General features: G+C 36.0%; 1 protein-coding gene across 4 annotated transcripts in view; it reads left to right on the top strand.

Annotated features, from left to right (window-relative positions):
- The window catches only part of SPAG6 (sperm associated antigen 6), a 66,539-nt gene that overhangs the window by 37,118 nt on the left and 13,728 nt on the right, over nt 1–15,693 (top strand). For all 4 annotated transcript variants that reach the window (XM_072825402.1, XM_072825403.1, XM_072825400.1 and 1 more), the window contains 4 exons: nt 4,151–4,356; nt 5,215–5,388; nt 6,961–7,113; nt 9,314–9,505. In XM_072825402.1, the coding sequence (XP_072681503.1) occupies nt 4,151–4,356; nt 5,215–5,388; nt 6,961–7,113; nt 9,314–9,505 (725 nt within the window). The remainder of the gene's footprint in view (nt 1–4,150; nt 4,357–5,214; nt 5,389–6,960; nt 7,114–9,313; nt 9,506–15,693) is intronic.

The raw sequence follows: 15,693 nt of genomic DNA, 5'->3' as shown, positions 1-15,693 counted from the left end.
CAGGATAATTATGTGAATGTTATTGCATAAGATTTATTTTTTGAAAATGAACTTTTAAAGTTATATTTAAAATTTTAAATGAAGCTATTTTCAGGCACTGAGATAAATTTCTTGACTCACTGCTTTTCTTTGGTCAAACCTGTAATGAGCATGTGAGTCTGTGTATATCAATCTTTGATTTCATGAGTATGAAGAATTATTGAACAACCAAAACTGATTTTCAAATTAGAGTTAGAAATGAACTCCAAGAGATTTCTTTTATGGGAAGGAATTTTTTAGGGGCGGAGGGAGGAATTTTTAAATGTACCAGAATTTGCATGTGCTTTGGTTACCATTGCTTTTTTTTCAGAATAGAAAAGCATAGGACAAAAGAAACCGGGAAAAGGAAGTAATGTGGGAGGGCACTGCCTGCTACACTCCTACATATGCATTTTCCCCAACCACTCCACAGACTTGACTCCTAGCTCTTTCTTGTAGTGGTCTGTTTGTGCATTCACCCTGAGCCAACTCTGCTCAAACAGAAAAGTATTTTACTCTATACTGCTTCTCCAAGATCTAGCCAAGTTTCTAGCACATAGTATAAGCACTTAATGAACACCCTATAACCAGAGGAAGAGAGGAAAATATGTAAATATACTGAGCATGAAAGAGGACAGGATTATTGTGATGTTTTGGCTGTAAGTTACAGAATATCAAGTACAAATGGCCTAAAAATAGGGACATTTTTTATTTTACGTGACACACAAGTTCAGAGTCAGGGCAGTTCCAAGCTTGGTTATGAAGCTGAACAGTGTCATGGAGGACACAGATGTTTTTCATTTCTGTACTCAACCATCCTCAGAATATTGGTGATTTCTTCCGCTAACATTGCAAGATGGTTGTAAGAGTTGCAGATGTCATTCGTACACTTGACCATGTCCAGCAAAGAGTTGGTGTTTCTTTCTGTGTGTATCTATTGATGACAGAGAAAAAAACCTTTCACAGAGCCTTCTAGTTGACTTCTACTCACGCCTTGGCTGACAAAGGCTACTGTGTAGACACCAACACTGACTGGCACAGAAATGCCAGAGGAAGCAATAGTAGGCAAGAGGAGAAAGATATGCCATAGGAAAAAGGGGGGTGACAGAGGCAGGATGAAAGAGTCTGCAGTGTATGTAATATAGCACAGCGTGCATTCTCTAGGCCTGCTGTATTCTTTCTTGTATATACACTGCCTTCCTTATACCTTATATGTGTAGGAAGGTAGCTGAATATTATCATTTATAAATAATAGTGTGTTTCTGATCCCAGGTTTTATAGAACCATATAAATCTGGAGATGTGATGTATATGACATCTCAAGTACAGAACTGGGAGGCCCAACCCATGTTGTTGGAAGCTTCATTACCTTCACAGTAAATCTTTCTCCAGTGCCATCACTGGCCTTCCCCACATTTAACATCACTACTCTGGAGAGAATAGAAAACAGCTGAGAATGGGATTGGGTAACAAGTCAGAAGGACAGAGTTTGTTTTCATATGAACATATAGAGTTCAGGAAAAGGAGGATATGGCACTCTAAACAGTTATTCAAGAAAAGGATAAAATGCATGGGAATTACAAAGATAGTAGATTTTTTTTTAAAAAGAACCTTAGTTATTAATAATACTTTTAAACAGTTATAGTTTATGGCACATTCCTACTCTTAGTATAAATAAAAGTGAGCAAACATAAGTAGATGAACTAATCTTTATACTATCTCAAAATAAAATGTGCAGCCCATTACAGATCTCCCTCAACTTACAATAGGGTTATGTCCTGGTAAATCCATTGCAAACTGAAAATATCCTAAGTTGAAAATGCATTTGCTAGACCTAATCTACTGACCATCATAGCTTAGCCTCGCCTACCTGAAATGTGCTCAAAACACTTAAATTAGCCTATAGTTGGGCAAAATCACCTAACACAAAGCCCATTTTATAATAAAGTGCTGCATACCTTGTGTAATTGGTTAAATACTGCAAGTGAGAACTGGAATGACTGTATGGGTGCAGCATGGTTGTAACCCTATTGGTTGTTTAGCCTCGTGATCATGTGGCTGACAGAGCTGAGGCCTGGGGCCACTGCCCAACATCACGAGAGAGTATTGTACTGTGTATGTATCACTAGCCTGGGAAAAGATCCAAATTCAAAATTTAAATTGCAATTTCTGGGCAGCCCGGGCGGCTCAGCGGTTTAGCGCCGCCTTCGGCCCAGGGTGTGATCCTGGAGACCCCGGATGGAGTCTCACATCGGGCTCCCTGCATGGAACCTATTGCTCCCTCTGCCTGTGTCTCTGCCTCTCTCTGTGTGTGTCTCTCATGAATGAATAAATAAAATCTTTTAATAAATAAATAGCCATTTCTGCTGAATGTATATTGCTTTTGCTCCATCATAAAGTTGAAAAACCTTAAGCCAAACCATCCTAAGTTGGGGACTGTCTGTGTATATATTCAGGTGCCCTTAAATATGTACACATAAAGTTAATATTACCATACAACACCTGTATAATTTGGACTGAACTGAATTAAGTAGCATGTTACTAATTAACATAAAATATGAAAATTATATCTATAAGTTACATATAATATCACACTTTATGCTTTCTTTCCATTTCCCTTGGGTAGGGGTGGTAGGAGAAATAAAGTAATCACCTGTTTCATCTGCTGTCTTATTGGTCTTCGGGCAGTTGCAGTAGAATCCCAGAGAACATTCTGAGGAATCTGTTATATTGCCAGGTTGATATTCCAGTCTGTTGCTGTTGTCTTTTTTTTTTTTTTTTTTAACCATCTTCCTCTTATCTTCCTCTTGTTCTCAAGATTACATATTAGCTTCCCATTGTATTTCATATTTCACGTTAGATTTTTTCAAATTGAAATATATTTGCTAATCAATGTAGTGTTAATTTGTAGAAGTGTGTCGTCTGCACCAGAGTTGAATGAGTCTGGCACATAATAACCTTTCGTTGATACATGTTTAATGAAAGCATGAATGAATCATTTATATAATAGAACTTCTAGGATAATTATAATAATTGAAGGAAAACAAATATTGGACACTATAACCTGTGTTTTCTAACATTATTTCCTTTTAGAAAATGTGATATCACCAATCTTTTGAAAAACTAAACACTGTATTTTTTTAATTAAAGACTTTAAGTGATATGCTAAATAGATATCTTAGCTTGGCTATTAAGACATAAATTGCTAAGGCACTACAAATCTGGGAAAATGAGAAAATAATTTGAAAAGAAGAGATTCTAGAAATGGGTATATGTGATTTAGTAAGAGAGACCATGAATACAATGAGGGGAGAATCTGTAACTATGTATGGTGTTTTATGCTTCTCAAAAGGCCTATTTTTACATATATATTATATGGGTCTGCCTGCTTGTTTCCCATTCTCTATAATTTAAAATGTGTTATTTTTATAGTTTGTCTTGGACACATAAGCAAATCAGCATGTATACTCAAATGATTTTATTTCTGACATGTGAAATGGTTAAAATAAATTTATTCCTGTATCTAAACATTAACATTTACATATTAAAATATGTTATTCAGTTGTGGATCTCATTTTATGTGTACAATGAAGGTATACCTTTTAATTCTGAGTAAGTTAAAAAAATCTTTTAAAAGTATTATAAGATGAAAGGAATTTAAAAATTGACATTATTGGCACAAGATTCGTGCTAATGTTTACTCATGTAAATAGCACAAAATACTGCCTAATTAGTGTGGTTGGTAAATTTTTGGTACTTTAATTTTCTCTGTTATTGTAAACCATGCATAAAATGCTTGCCTATTGAGAAGTGCAGAATTGTCAGAGCTTAAACAGCTGACATCTGCTTACTCTCTTAAAAAAAAAAAAAAAAAAAGAATAACAAGCCATTTCAGCCTAATCTACCTCAAATGTGTTCATGTAAATGGAGGTCCATCTATTGACCTGTATTCTTTTCAGCTCAGGATTGGTCCACATGGTTTATGAAACCAGGAAGGCTGATTTGAAATGCAGATGTCGAGACAGTGAAGTACACCCTCCCCTTTTTTCTTTGCTGTATCTGTCAGGGTGAAAAATGGCTTGCACAAGGGTCAGTCACCCATACTCACTTAATTACTTTTCTTGGACCCACAGAACTGTCACAAGCTGTGGTGGATGCGGGAGCTGTTCCTCTTTTAGTACTCTGTATCCAGGAGCCAGAAATTGCTTTGAAAAGGGTTGCTGCTTCGGCCCTCAGTGATATTTCAAAGCATTCTCCAGAGTTAGCACAGACAGTAGTGGACGTGGGAGCCATTGCTCACTTGGCCCAGATGATCCTGAACCCTGATTCTAAATTAAAGGTATTTAAAAATAAGGTTGAGAAACAAATCAGGCTTCCAAGAAAATAGAAATGTGGGTAGGTTAATATTACTATACATTTAAAAATCATTAGTAAATTTATCATTGAAAACAGATACAGATATGTTATATATTTGGTCTTTTAATGCATGAACCTTTTGCTATAAACATTAGATGGTAGACTTATCTGGTTAAAATATGTAGCATCGGTATTAACATTGATCATTAAAATAAGGAATTACATAATGATTGGATCTCAGGGTTGGAAGGTACCTAAAGTTCTTCTGGCCCACCACTATTATATTTACGTTTCTTATGAAAATTGCCATATTTATCTCAGTCTTTTTTATAGCTTTCTAACATTTGATCTTTAGTTAATAGTCAATTATACTTTCACATTCTAGTGGTTACATTCTATAAGATTTTAAAATTGTTAATGTTAACTAAGTAATGGAAAGCTGTTTGAAATGTTATCAGCATGATGCCAAAACTCAGATTATACTTTGCGTGATCATTTTTGTACTACATGTATCATAAATTAACAATGTGAGTATTAATTAAGGAATACTATTCATGCAAAGGTCATATTCTTCAATCATCTGCATAGATAAGAGATTTAAATAGTGTGCAGAAGAATGAAGGCATTTAATTTGGGAATTAGGGAATTTAAGAAATTGAGTATCTAGGTATGAGACCAGGAATTGACTGTCTCAAGACTCCTAAATCTAAGGTTGTGTTAGAAACATAATTGTTTTTTTCCTTTTTAAGAAGGAACTTGAGTGTGTATAAGGCTGTATAAATCAGAACTCTACAGCAAGCCGTATGCCATGTTTTGTTTTATTTTGGTTTTTCCTTAACAGCATCAGGTCCTTTCAGCTCTTAGTCAGATTGCAAAACATTCTGTGGATCTGGCAGAGATGGTGGTGGAAGCAGAGATCTTTCCAGTTGTACTTACCTGTCTGAAGGACAAAGATGAATACGTGAAGAAAAATGCTTCTACTCTAATTAGAGAGATTGCAAAACATACACCTGAGGTAAAAAAAATTTTTTAAGGTGTTAAAATACAGTAATATGTAGTTAGTTTTAGTTTTTAAGCAAAACATCAACTTGTTTACAAGGCATGAGTGCTGTGCCACATGATCTGGTCAGGGCTTCTCACCTCAGCAGTACAGACATTTGGGACTAGGTAATTCTTTGTTGTGGGGCGCTGACCCTGTGCACTGTCAGGTGGTTATTGAGCAGCAATCCCTGGCCTCTGCCCTCTAGATGCCAGTAGCACCCCTAACCTTATCATGATAAAAATGTCTCCCTATATCACCAGATGCTTCCCAGGAGACAAAGGGCCCCTAGTTGAGAACCACTGGGTTATATCAATGGAGTTTGAATCTAAAATCTCAGTTTTTAATAATTGTCTGCTTTCCATTTCTAGACCTAGAGCAGGGGGTGGACTTTAGTCATCCTTGTCATTCTAGGTCAGCTGGGAGGAGTAAGAGAGGGACAGATACCTCCAGGTCTGAAGAGACCACATGGCCCACAGCCTAGTATAACCCCTCTACTAATTGCTGGAGTTCTCAGATGCTAAAGGAATCTGGGTGGATTCTGAAGTTGTACATTTTTCCATGTGTATTTTGACTCATCAATTTTCATTTCACTCAACTTAGTCCTCATTCTTTACGTCACCTAACATCTTCATTTGGTTGAGATTTTTCAGGACTGAAGTGCAATCAGCTAGTAGTCATTGCTAGCAAAGGGGGGATAATTAGGCTAGAATATTTCAAGTCTGACATTGTCTTTTAGCATTCAGTGATTAATCTGTTTCATGTTCACACATTGTGATTGGGGGTTTCAGTAGTTAGCTAGTTATGAACTAGCCCTAGGCTTAGTGTCTCAGTGAGGAATTTTGACATCTATTAAGGATAAAAGTTGTGTTATTGATGCATGAAAAACTGAACCAGAGTGGCTCCTCACAGTGGCTGCTCACTTGAAATAGCAGGATTATTATACTTGTACTTTTTTTTTCATGCCTTAAAATTATTTAAAAAAATTTTTTATTAAAAAAAAATTTTTTATTAACTTATTTTATTTAGATTCAATTGGTTAACACATCATTAGTTTCGTATGTAGAATTCAGTAATTCATCAGTTTCAAATAACGCCCAGTGCTCATTATATCATGTACCCTCCTTAATGCCCATCACCTGGTTACCCCATCCCCCCACCCACCTCCTCTCCAGCAACCCTCAGTTTGTTTCCTGTAGTTAAGAGTCTTTTATGGTTTGTCTCCCTCTCTGATTTTGTCTTATTTTATTTTTCCCTCCCTTCCCCTATGCTCCTCTCTTTTGTTTCTTAAATTCCACATATGAGCAAAACCATATGATAATTGTCTTTCTCTGATTGACTTATTTCACTGAGCATAATACCCTCCAGTTCCATCTATGTCAATGTATGTTTCCTTAATGAATATAACAATCTTACTAAATGATATTTCAAATTTTGCCAGATGTTTTTTAGGTCCTAAACAAAAAAAAATCAGACAAGGCTAAAGTAATATTTAAAGATAATCTCATGTATCATAGTCACGATGATCTGACTCTCTTTTCCTCCTAGCTTTCACAGTTGATAGTTAACGCAGGAGGAGTGGCTGCCGTGATTGATTGTATCGGGTCCTGCAAAGGAAACATAAGACTGCCTGGCATCATGATGCTTGGTTATGTAGCAGCTCATTCTGAGAACCTGGCAATGGCAGTGATCATTTCCAAGGTCTGTGTGGATTTGGCCTTATCTCAACTTGTTATTAACCCACCATGGAGTGTAGCCTTAGCACATAGTAGGTGCTCAAAAAATATTTGTTGAATGAATAAATATTGCTCTCCCAAAGAATGCTTCAAAAGCTGTGTGCTTATGGCCTCTCTGGCAACCCTCTAGGGTGTGGGTTTCTTATCAGCATAGAAAACCTGCTGCTGTATGTTAAACAGAAGTGCGGCTTGGGTTGGTGTTTTTTTTTTTTTTTTTTCCCCTTGCTAATCCTCAGAATAAAGAGGAACCTCAAATCTTTATTTTCTACCTATTCCTTGGTAATTCTTTGCTTCACTCCCTTTTTATCCTGTGCTTGTCCTTTTGTTCTTCTATTACCAAAGACTATGGTAGTGACTAGAGCATAGTGCTTTCCAAAGGGTCACCATGGGGATATTATTGGGATTTTTGATTTGCAGTTCTTTTGTGCATAGTCAGAAAGCTTACACATAGGAAGAAGGATGAAAGAAGCAATTTTTTGCTTCCTGTATTTCTTCCCTAAACTAACCAGGAGGCATTCCCCTCCTTTGCTCTAGGGTTGCTGCTGGCCTCTCCCACCTAGTTTGCCTTTCAGTGAGTGAAAGATTGGGGTAGTAGCAGCAGCAGTTCGAGGCACACCACCCAGCGCTGCATTATTCTTTCCTTGTCCTATGCAGTACCATAAGGACTAGTAACAACAACTCTTATTTCCATAACACTTTGTAATTATTGAAGCACATTCACATTCCTTATCTCATTTGATAGTCATAACAACTGAGGCCCATAGTCAGAATTTGAGGGATGGGGATAAGGGTATCTTCCCTTCCTCTTGCCCCTTCATTCTTGATATATCCCAGAAGTATAGAGTTTCTGGAAAGTTGCCTCATTTTTTTTTAAGATTTTATTTATTAATTTATGAGACACACACACACACACACACAGAGGCACAGACACAGGCAGAAGCAGGCTCCATGCAGGGAGCCTGATGTGGGACTTGATCCCGGGTCTCCAGGATCACACCCTGGGCTGAAGGCGGCGCTAGACTGCTGAGCCACCCAGGCTGCCCAGGTTGCCTCATTTTGAAGACAGATCTGATCTTTTTTGTATTGGCAGACAATTTTTAGTTTAAGAAAAATAAAAGCCAAAAGAAGCCAAAAGAGAGATATGGCAGGTTTCTTCAGGAAATTAGTCTTACTAATAACTGAAAAATAAAAGCCAAAAGAAGCCAAAAGAGAGATATGGCATGTTTCCTCAGGAAATTAGTCTTACTAATAACTGAATTTAAAGGTGGACAAAAAGAAAATATACATGATCATTTGGCCTTTGCTATGGTAGCCTGATCTTATGACACTGACTTTTGTATATTAAATTTAAGGTGATAATTATTATAGTCTCAAATTAGGTAGAAAATTATGCCTATACAGAATCTGGAATTAGAGTTTGATTACTTGAGTCTTCCTTGGGTATATAAACTGTGGTGTATTTGAGATCCTTTAGTTAATTCTGTTTGATTACTAAGATAAAATTGAAGTCTATGTAAAATATAAGTACATGATATCTGTGTAACAAAGTAATCATTTCTACTTTGACATTTAATCATGTTAAAATGGGCAAAACTATCATTTAAAAATTGGACGAAAGAAATGAAAATTATTTACTATTTCAAGAAAGTTTTGAATGAATGTATTTCATCTAAAAGTTACTTAAATAGGATTCTTGCTCTTTCATTTGATTTTGGATCTATAATAGTTATTTTGTTCTCAGATCTATTATACTTGGTGAAAGGCATTTTTAAAAAAGGATTCTAAATTAACTCTTTAAACAAAGGACAATAAAAGATTTTAAAAACCCTAAACATTTTAATTTTGTCACAGTGGAATCTGGTTTTGCCTATAATATACTAGTCTGTGGCATCTGTTGTTTGGTTAAATGCCTCTCTATTTTGGGAGTAAACGCTAGCAGAGATATTCTTAGTTTAGTTGGATTGTTACAGATAATTAAGGTAAATTAGTTCTAGTCATTTTATTGACTTGAAAAATGACAGCCCCTGTGATGTGCTCATTTATTGAACCGTTTAGGAAAAAAAGGATCAAGGCCAAAATGATTCCTTCTAATGTTTGAGAGACACGGAAGACTCTTTAATCCTGCTCTAGATTCATAACACTTGCTCTTTTGATCAACGCTGCAGGGTGTGCCTCAGTTGTCAGTCTGCTTGTCAGAAGAACCAGAAGATCATATTAAGGCTGCTGCTGCTTGGGCCTTAGGACAGATTGGGAGACACACTCCAGAGCACGCACGGGCTGTTGCGGTCACAAACACCTTGCCAGTTCTACTGTCATTGTACATGTCAACAGAAAGTTCTGAGGATCTTCAAGTAAAAGTAAGTGCTTAATTTTTAACAGTCATATGAAGATTTGTTACATTTGACTCGTTCTTAATTTTAGGGGCATCTGGGTGCTGCAGTTGGTTAAGCATCTGCATCAGCTCAGGTCACGATCTCAGGGTTCTGGGATGGAGCCTTGGGTCAGCTCCCTGCTCAGCAGGGAGTCTGCTTTTCCCTCTGCCTCCACCCCTCCCCCTTAGCTTGTGCATGCTCTGTCTCTCAAATAAATGAATACAATCTTTTAAAAAATATGTCATTTTAAATGTTTTAATTATCATTATGGATAATGTTGATTTTATTAGTCAAAAAATACAAATTTATCAGAACTGAGGTAGCTCTCCTTCAAAAATGGGTTACCCTTATTTCTAACAGTGATAATTTTAAATAAAGTTCTCTATAGGTGCAAAGTGGTTTGTAAAATGAATGTCTGGCTTTTGCATTCTGCATTCATGTTGACTTTTCTTATGGAATAGGAATTGAATAATAGAACTTTGAGGTGGAATTATAACTGTAGTCCAGTTAACATAAAAAAATTGAGTCCAAAAGAATTTAAGGTGCTATTGAAAGGCATAATGGAACTGGTCAGAGGGTATTCCTGGAAGCTATGTTCCATCTTTCTTAACTCTGCTCTAGTTTTTAATTATATGCTTTGTGTTTGTTCCTTAAAAGAAAAATGTCCAAAAGATGCATTTTATTTATTTTTTTAAAGTGAAAGCATTTTTAAAATTTTTATTTCTTTATTTGAGAGACAGAAAAAGAGTGAGCAAGAAAAAGAGGGAGTACGAGCAGGGTGAGGGGTAGAGGGAGAAGCAGACTCCCTGCTGAGCAGGGATTCCCAACATGGGGCTTGATTCCAGGACTCCGGGATCATGACCTGAGCAGAAGGCAGACACTTAACCAACTGAGCCACCCACATGTCCCTAAGTTAAACGTTTTAAAATCATGCATTTTTTAAATAGCATGCTTTCTGGAAAAAAAATATCACTGGCTATTTAGAATGATTGGCAGAACATTAATTAGGATGGGTTGTTTAATACTTTTAAAATTTCAATGAAAGAAAACAATGTTTCCCAGCATAACTCCCTTAAGAAAACATGTGCCTTTTTTGAAAGGAGTTTTCAGAATTGACTTGGATTGAGGAAAGTGCACAGAAAAGATAGTAACTCAAAATAAAATTAACAAGAGTAAGTTAGAGGACATTTAAATTTAGTTAATAAATAAATAGGAAAGCACATTGGCTGAAGCAACTTTAGATGGTAGTTTACTTGAACTATATAGCTGAGGGACTCTGAAAGTTAGGTTATGTAGTGAGTCATTAATTGTATTTATAAATTTTATAAAAGTGAATTTATGTTTATCTGGTTATGTTTATGTGTTATTTTTCTACAGATTCCTTGAGGGAATTTTTAAGATTAGTGTTTTCTTTTTCAGTTTTTGTAAGACTTTCTAGATCAAAGCAATGACTTCATAGATTTAGGGCTTCCCTTATATTTCTCCAGTGTTGAGTGTATTCCTTGGCAATGTTTGGTAGAGAGTAAGATTGACAATAAGCTAAGGCCTTTCCCTGGTTAACAATTCTGTGATTCTTTGGCTTTCTGGTGAGAAACCACAATTACATTTCCAGTTTTGAGTTGTCCAAGTACAGCTGATTTACATATGTATAATTTTAGCTTATATATGTAGTTCTCTTTTTGCCTCATATTTAACCCATCATCATGCTTGCCTTTTCTTCCCCCGTCTTTGGTCTTATTTCCACCCCCACCTTCCTACCTCCTCCTTTCTCTAGTCACTGGTCCAGTGACTAGGGTCTCCTCTGCAGGGTCTCTGCAGCTATATGCTATGGCCAAAATGTAATAGTAATCATGTTCAACTTCTAGATTATCTAGAAGTCTCTATCACTTTCAGATTCCTTCAGGTAACAACTTTTATCTTCCTTTAAGTTTTGGAAATGAAGGAATATATCAGCCACAGCATGAATAATTAATAGTGGAATCAATAGTAATTATAGTTTGAGAAACCCTTGCAAATAGTGTCTTAGGTAGCATTATATGCTTTTTTATATACTACAAAGTTTATGTAACTTGGTTTTTAATGAGCTATTATGTTGTTTTGTCATATAAATATCACTAGAGTAAAATAAGTTTGAAAACTTCACCTTTTGGGCAGCCTGGGTGGCTCAGCAGTTTATCGCTACCTTCAGCCCAGGGCCCTGGAGTCCCGGGATCGAGTCCCACGTCGGGCTCCTTGCATGGAGCCTGCTTCTTGCTCTGCCTGTGTCTCTGCCTCTCTCTCACTCTCCTCTCTCTATGTGTGTTTCTCATGAATAAATAAATAAAATATCTTTTTTTTTAAAAGAAAACTTCACCTTTTGAAATAAGATCATTTTTATTATATATATGTTTAACAAAAATAGTTTTGTTAAAACATTCGAGTTTACTAATAGAAGCAAAGGTTCCTTCCGCCTATATTTGATATGATATTTACTTTCAGGAAATACAAGGAGCATTAAATTAAAAAGTGGGATCTTTATTAATAATTATCCCTGTCAGCAATCCTTCCAAGGCTTTAAGTCTATCCAAATATTTTTTTATTGTAGGGACTTGATTATTATTTTTACTTCCCCAAGCTTTCTTGGATTCTAACATTTGTTGTTTTAAAGGCTTTAGAGTGAAAGTCCAAGTCTGTTTGATTTGACATTATCTCAGTAGGGAAAAATGTATCCAAGAGCTTTAGGAACCTCTAATGGTATTTTTCATTTGTTACTCTGTGGCAGCTTTCAAATTAAAGGCCATGTTGAAGTTCATTTTATCCCAAAGGCATGTCAGCTTTTGTAAGCATTCTCTAATTGGTTCTGATCCAGGAGAACCAATGAGCAGTCTCTTGGAAATGCTTGCATGTTTTCACATGGCCTTATATCTGCCTGTATGTTATTAAAAACAGGGGGAAAAGTCCATCTTTTATCTAATAAGCTCACCTACATATATTTTGAAAGTATTCACACAATTGCATTTTTATTTGTTCTGATTTAGAGGCATCATATTGAAATGGGCCATCTTAGTTTGGCATTTGACTAAGTTCATTCTTTTACTTCGTTATGAAAGTATTGCTAAGATTATTTGACTTAATTATTGTGTTCTTGTCATCATGGTTGTTTCCCTTCATTCTTTAATGGCTTTATTGAAATATAGTTCATATGTCATTCAGTTCACTCATTTAAAGTATATAATTCAATGGTTTTTAGTATATTCACAGATGTAGCCATCGCCACAATCTAATTTTAGAACCTCTTCATTCCCTTATGAGCAGTCATTCCATACCCTCCATGCTTAGTCCCTGGCAACCATTAATTTATTTTCTGTCTTTGGGTATTTGCCTCTTCTGGACATCTCATTTAAATGGGATCACACATTATATGTGATCTTTTGTGCCTGCTTCTTTTCGTGTAGTGTAAGTTTTAGGGTTCATCCATGTTGTAGCATATATCAATACTTTGTTCCTTTTGATTGCCAAATAATATTCAATTGCATCACTATACTGCATTGGGTTTACCCATTCACCAGTTGACAGACATTTGGACTGTTGCTACTCTTTCTACTATGGCAAATTATACTGTTCTGAACATATTTGTACATGTTTTTGTGTGGATGTATGTTTTCATTTCTCTTGGGTACAAACCTAGGAGTGGAATTGCTAGGTCACACAATAACTCTTTAACATTTTTAGGAACCACCAAACTATTTTCTGTTGTGGCTGCACCATATTACATTCCCACCAGCAATGTATGAGGGTTCCAATTTTCCACATTCTTGTCTATAATATTACTTTTTTTTTTATTGTAGCCACCCTAGTAGGTGTGAATTGGTATCTCACTGTGATTTTGATTTGCATTTCCCTGATGGCTAATGATGTTGAGAAATCTTTTTATGTGCTTATTGGCCACTTGTATATCTTCTTTGGAGAAATGTCTAATCAGGTCCTTTGCCCATTTTTTATTTGGGCTATTATCTTTTTATTATTGGGTTGTGTGGGTTTTTAAAATATATTTTTAATATAAATCCTCATCAGATGTATGATTTACAAGTATTCCATTCTATGGGTTGTCATCATTTTATTGATGGTATTATTTGCAGCAAAAATCTTTAAAATTTTAAAAGGTTCAATTTATTTATTTTTGTTGTTGTTGCTTCCACTTTTGGAGCCCTATCTAAAAAGGCTTTGCCTAAAACAAGGTCATAAAGATTTATTCCCTCTTCCTTTCATTTATTTTCAATTTTAATTTTAATCTTTTGGGGGGAGGGGCAGAGGCAGAGGCAGAGGCAGAGAGAGAATCTTAAGCAAGCTCCATACCCAGCACAGAGTCCCACACAGGGCTGGATCTCACAGCCCTGAGATCACGACTTGAGCCAAAATCAAGAGTCAGATGTTTAACCAACTAAACTTCCCAGGCACTGCCCCCTTTCCTTTTAATAACTGTAACTCTTTGGGCCAGAATGCTTTCAGAACAAAATTAACTTTTGAATTAAAAACAGTATTAACTTTAGGCAATTTTCATTAAAGATCATCCATTAATTGCTTCTCCCTCTGCCTCTCTTTCTCTGTGTCTCTCATGAATAAATAAATAAATCTTTAAAAGAAAAAAAAAAAAAAAAAGGACACCTGGGTGGCTCAGCAGCTGAGCATTTGTCTTCGGGTCAGGGCCTGATCCCAGGATCCGGGATCTCCCTCTACCTATGTCTCTGCCTCTCTCTCTCTCTCTCTCTCTCTCTCTGTGTCTCATGAATAAATTAAATCTTAAAAAAAATAAAGATAATCAATTAAGGAAAGCAACAACGAAGAAGTTTTGTTATTTCTTTCATTTTTTAAAAAAGATTTTATTTATTTATCATGAGAGAGAGAGAGAGAGGCAGAGACACAGGCAGAGGGAGAACCAGGCTCCATGGAGGGAGCCTGATGTGGGCCTCAATCCCAGGACTCCAGGATCACGTCCTGGGCTGAAGGCAGGTGCTTAACCACTGAGCAACCCAGGGATCCCCCTATTTCTTTCATTTTCTGTGAAAAACAATTGAAATGGTATCAAATATTTGCATAATATCGACAACTTCAGCTTATTAATTACTTATAGTCTTATGTGTGTTATTAAGAGATTAAAAAACAGTGTTGCCAGTTACTTACCGTAGTTTTACAATAGCTTTTATCAATATGGACAGAGTCCATTTTTAGTCTAATCTGAAAAATGAATGAATGTGCAACTATATATGCTATGCTAGTTTATAGGAAAATCAGGCTCAAACCCAAGCTGCCTTACATAGATAGCTCATGACTCCTTCTCTGACATCATCATCTATTATGCATGTCTAAGGATAACTAACTAACTACTAAATGCTTGATTTACTGAAATAGAATAAAGGGTTTGTTTACCCCATATAAATTCTGTATAATAGTTGCTCATTGCCATAAATAAGCAAACATAAGGCACATTTTCTAAAGGCTAATACATTTTAAAACAAACATATAACATGATCTTATGTGTAGAAAATCCTAAGGAATAGACACACACAAATACTAGAACTACTAAGAGTTCAAGATCACCAGACATAAGATCAATATATAAAAAAATCTATCATATTTTCAGGGGCACCTGTGCCCCTATGTTAATAGCAGCAATGTCTATAATAGCCAAACTATGGAAAGAGTCCAGATGTCATCAACAGATGAATGGACAAAGAAGATGTGAGATACACACACACACACACACACACACACACACACACACACAATAGAATACTACTCAGCCATTTAAAAAAAAAAAAAAAAGAAAGAATCTTGCCATTTGCAACAATGTGTATGTTCCGGAGCTCTAGAGTATTATGTTAAATGAAATAAGCCAATCAGAGAAAGACAATTATATTATTTCACCCATATGTGGAATTTAAGAAACAAAACAGAGGAGCATAGAGGAAAGAAGGAGGGGAAAAATAAAACAAGACAAAAATCAGAGAAGGAGCAAACCATAAGAGACTTAACTATAGGAAACAAACTGAGGGTTGCTGAAGGGGAGATGGGTGGAGAATGGGGTAATTGGATGATGGGCATTAAGGAGGGTATGTGATGTAATGAGCACTGGGTGTTATATACAACTGATGAGTCATTGAATTCTACCCCTGAAACTACTAGTACACTATATG

The sequence above is a fragment of the Canis lupus genome, chromosome 5, assembly GCF_048164855.1.
Source record: "Canis lupus baileyi chromosome 5, mCanLup2.hap1, whole genome shotgun sequence".
NCBI lineage: Eukaryota > Metazoa > Chordata > Mammalia > Carnivora > Canidae > Canis > Canis lupus.
This window is presented reverse-complemented; position numbering and strand designations above follow the sequence as displayed.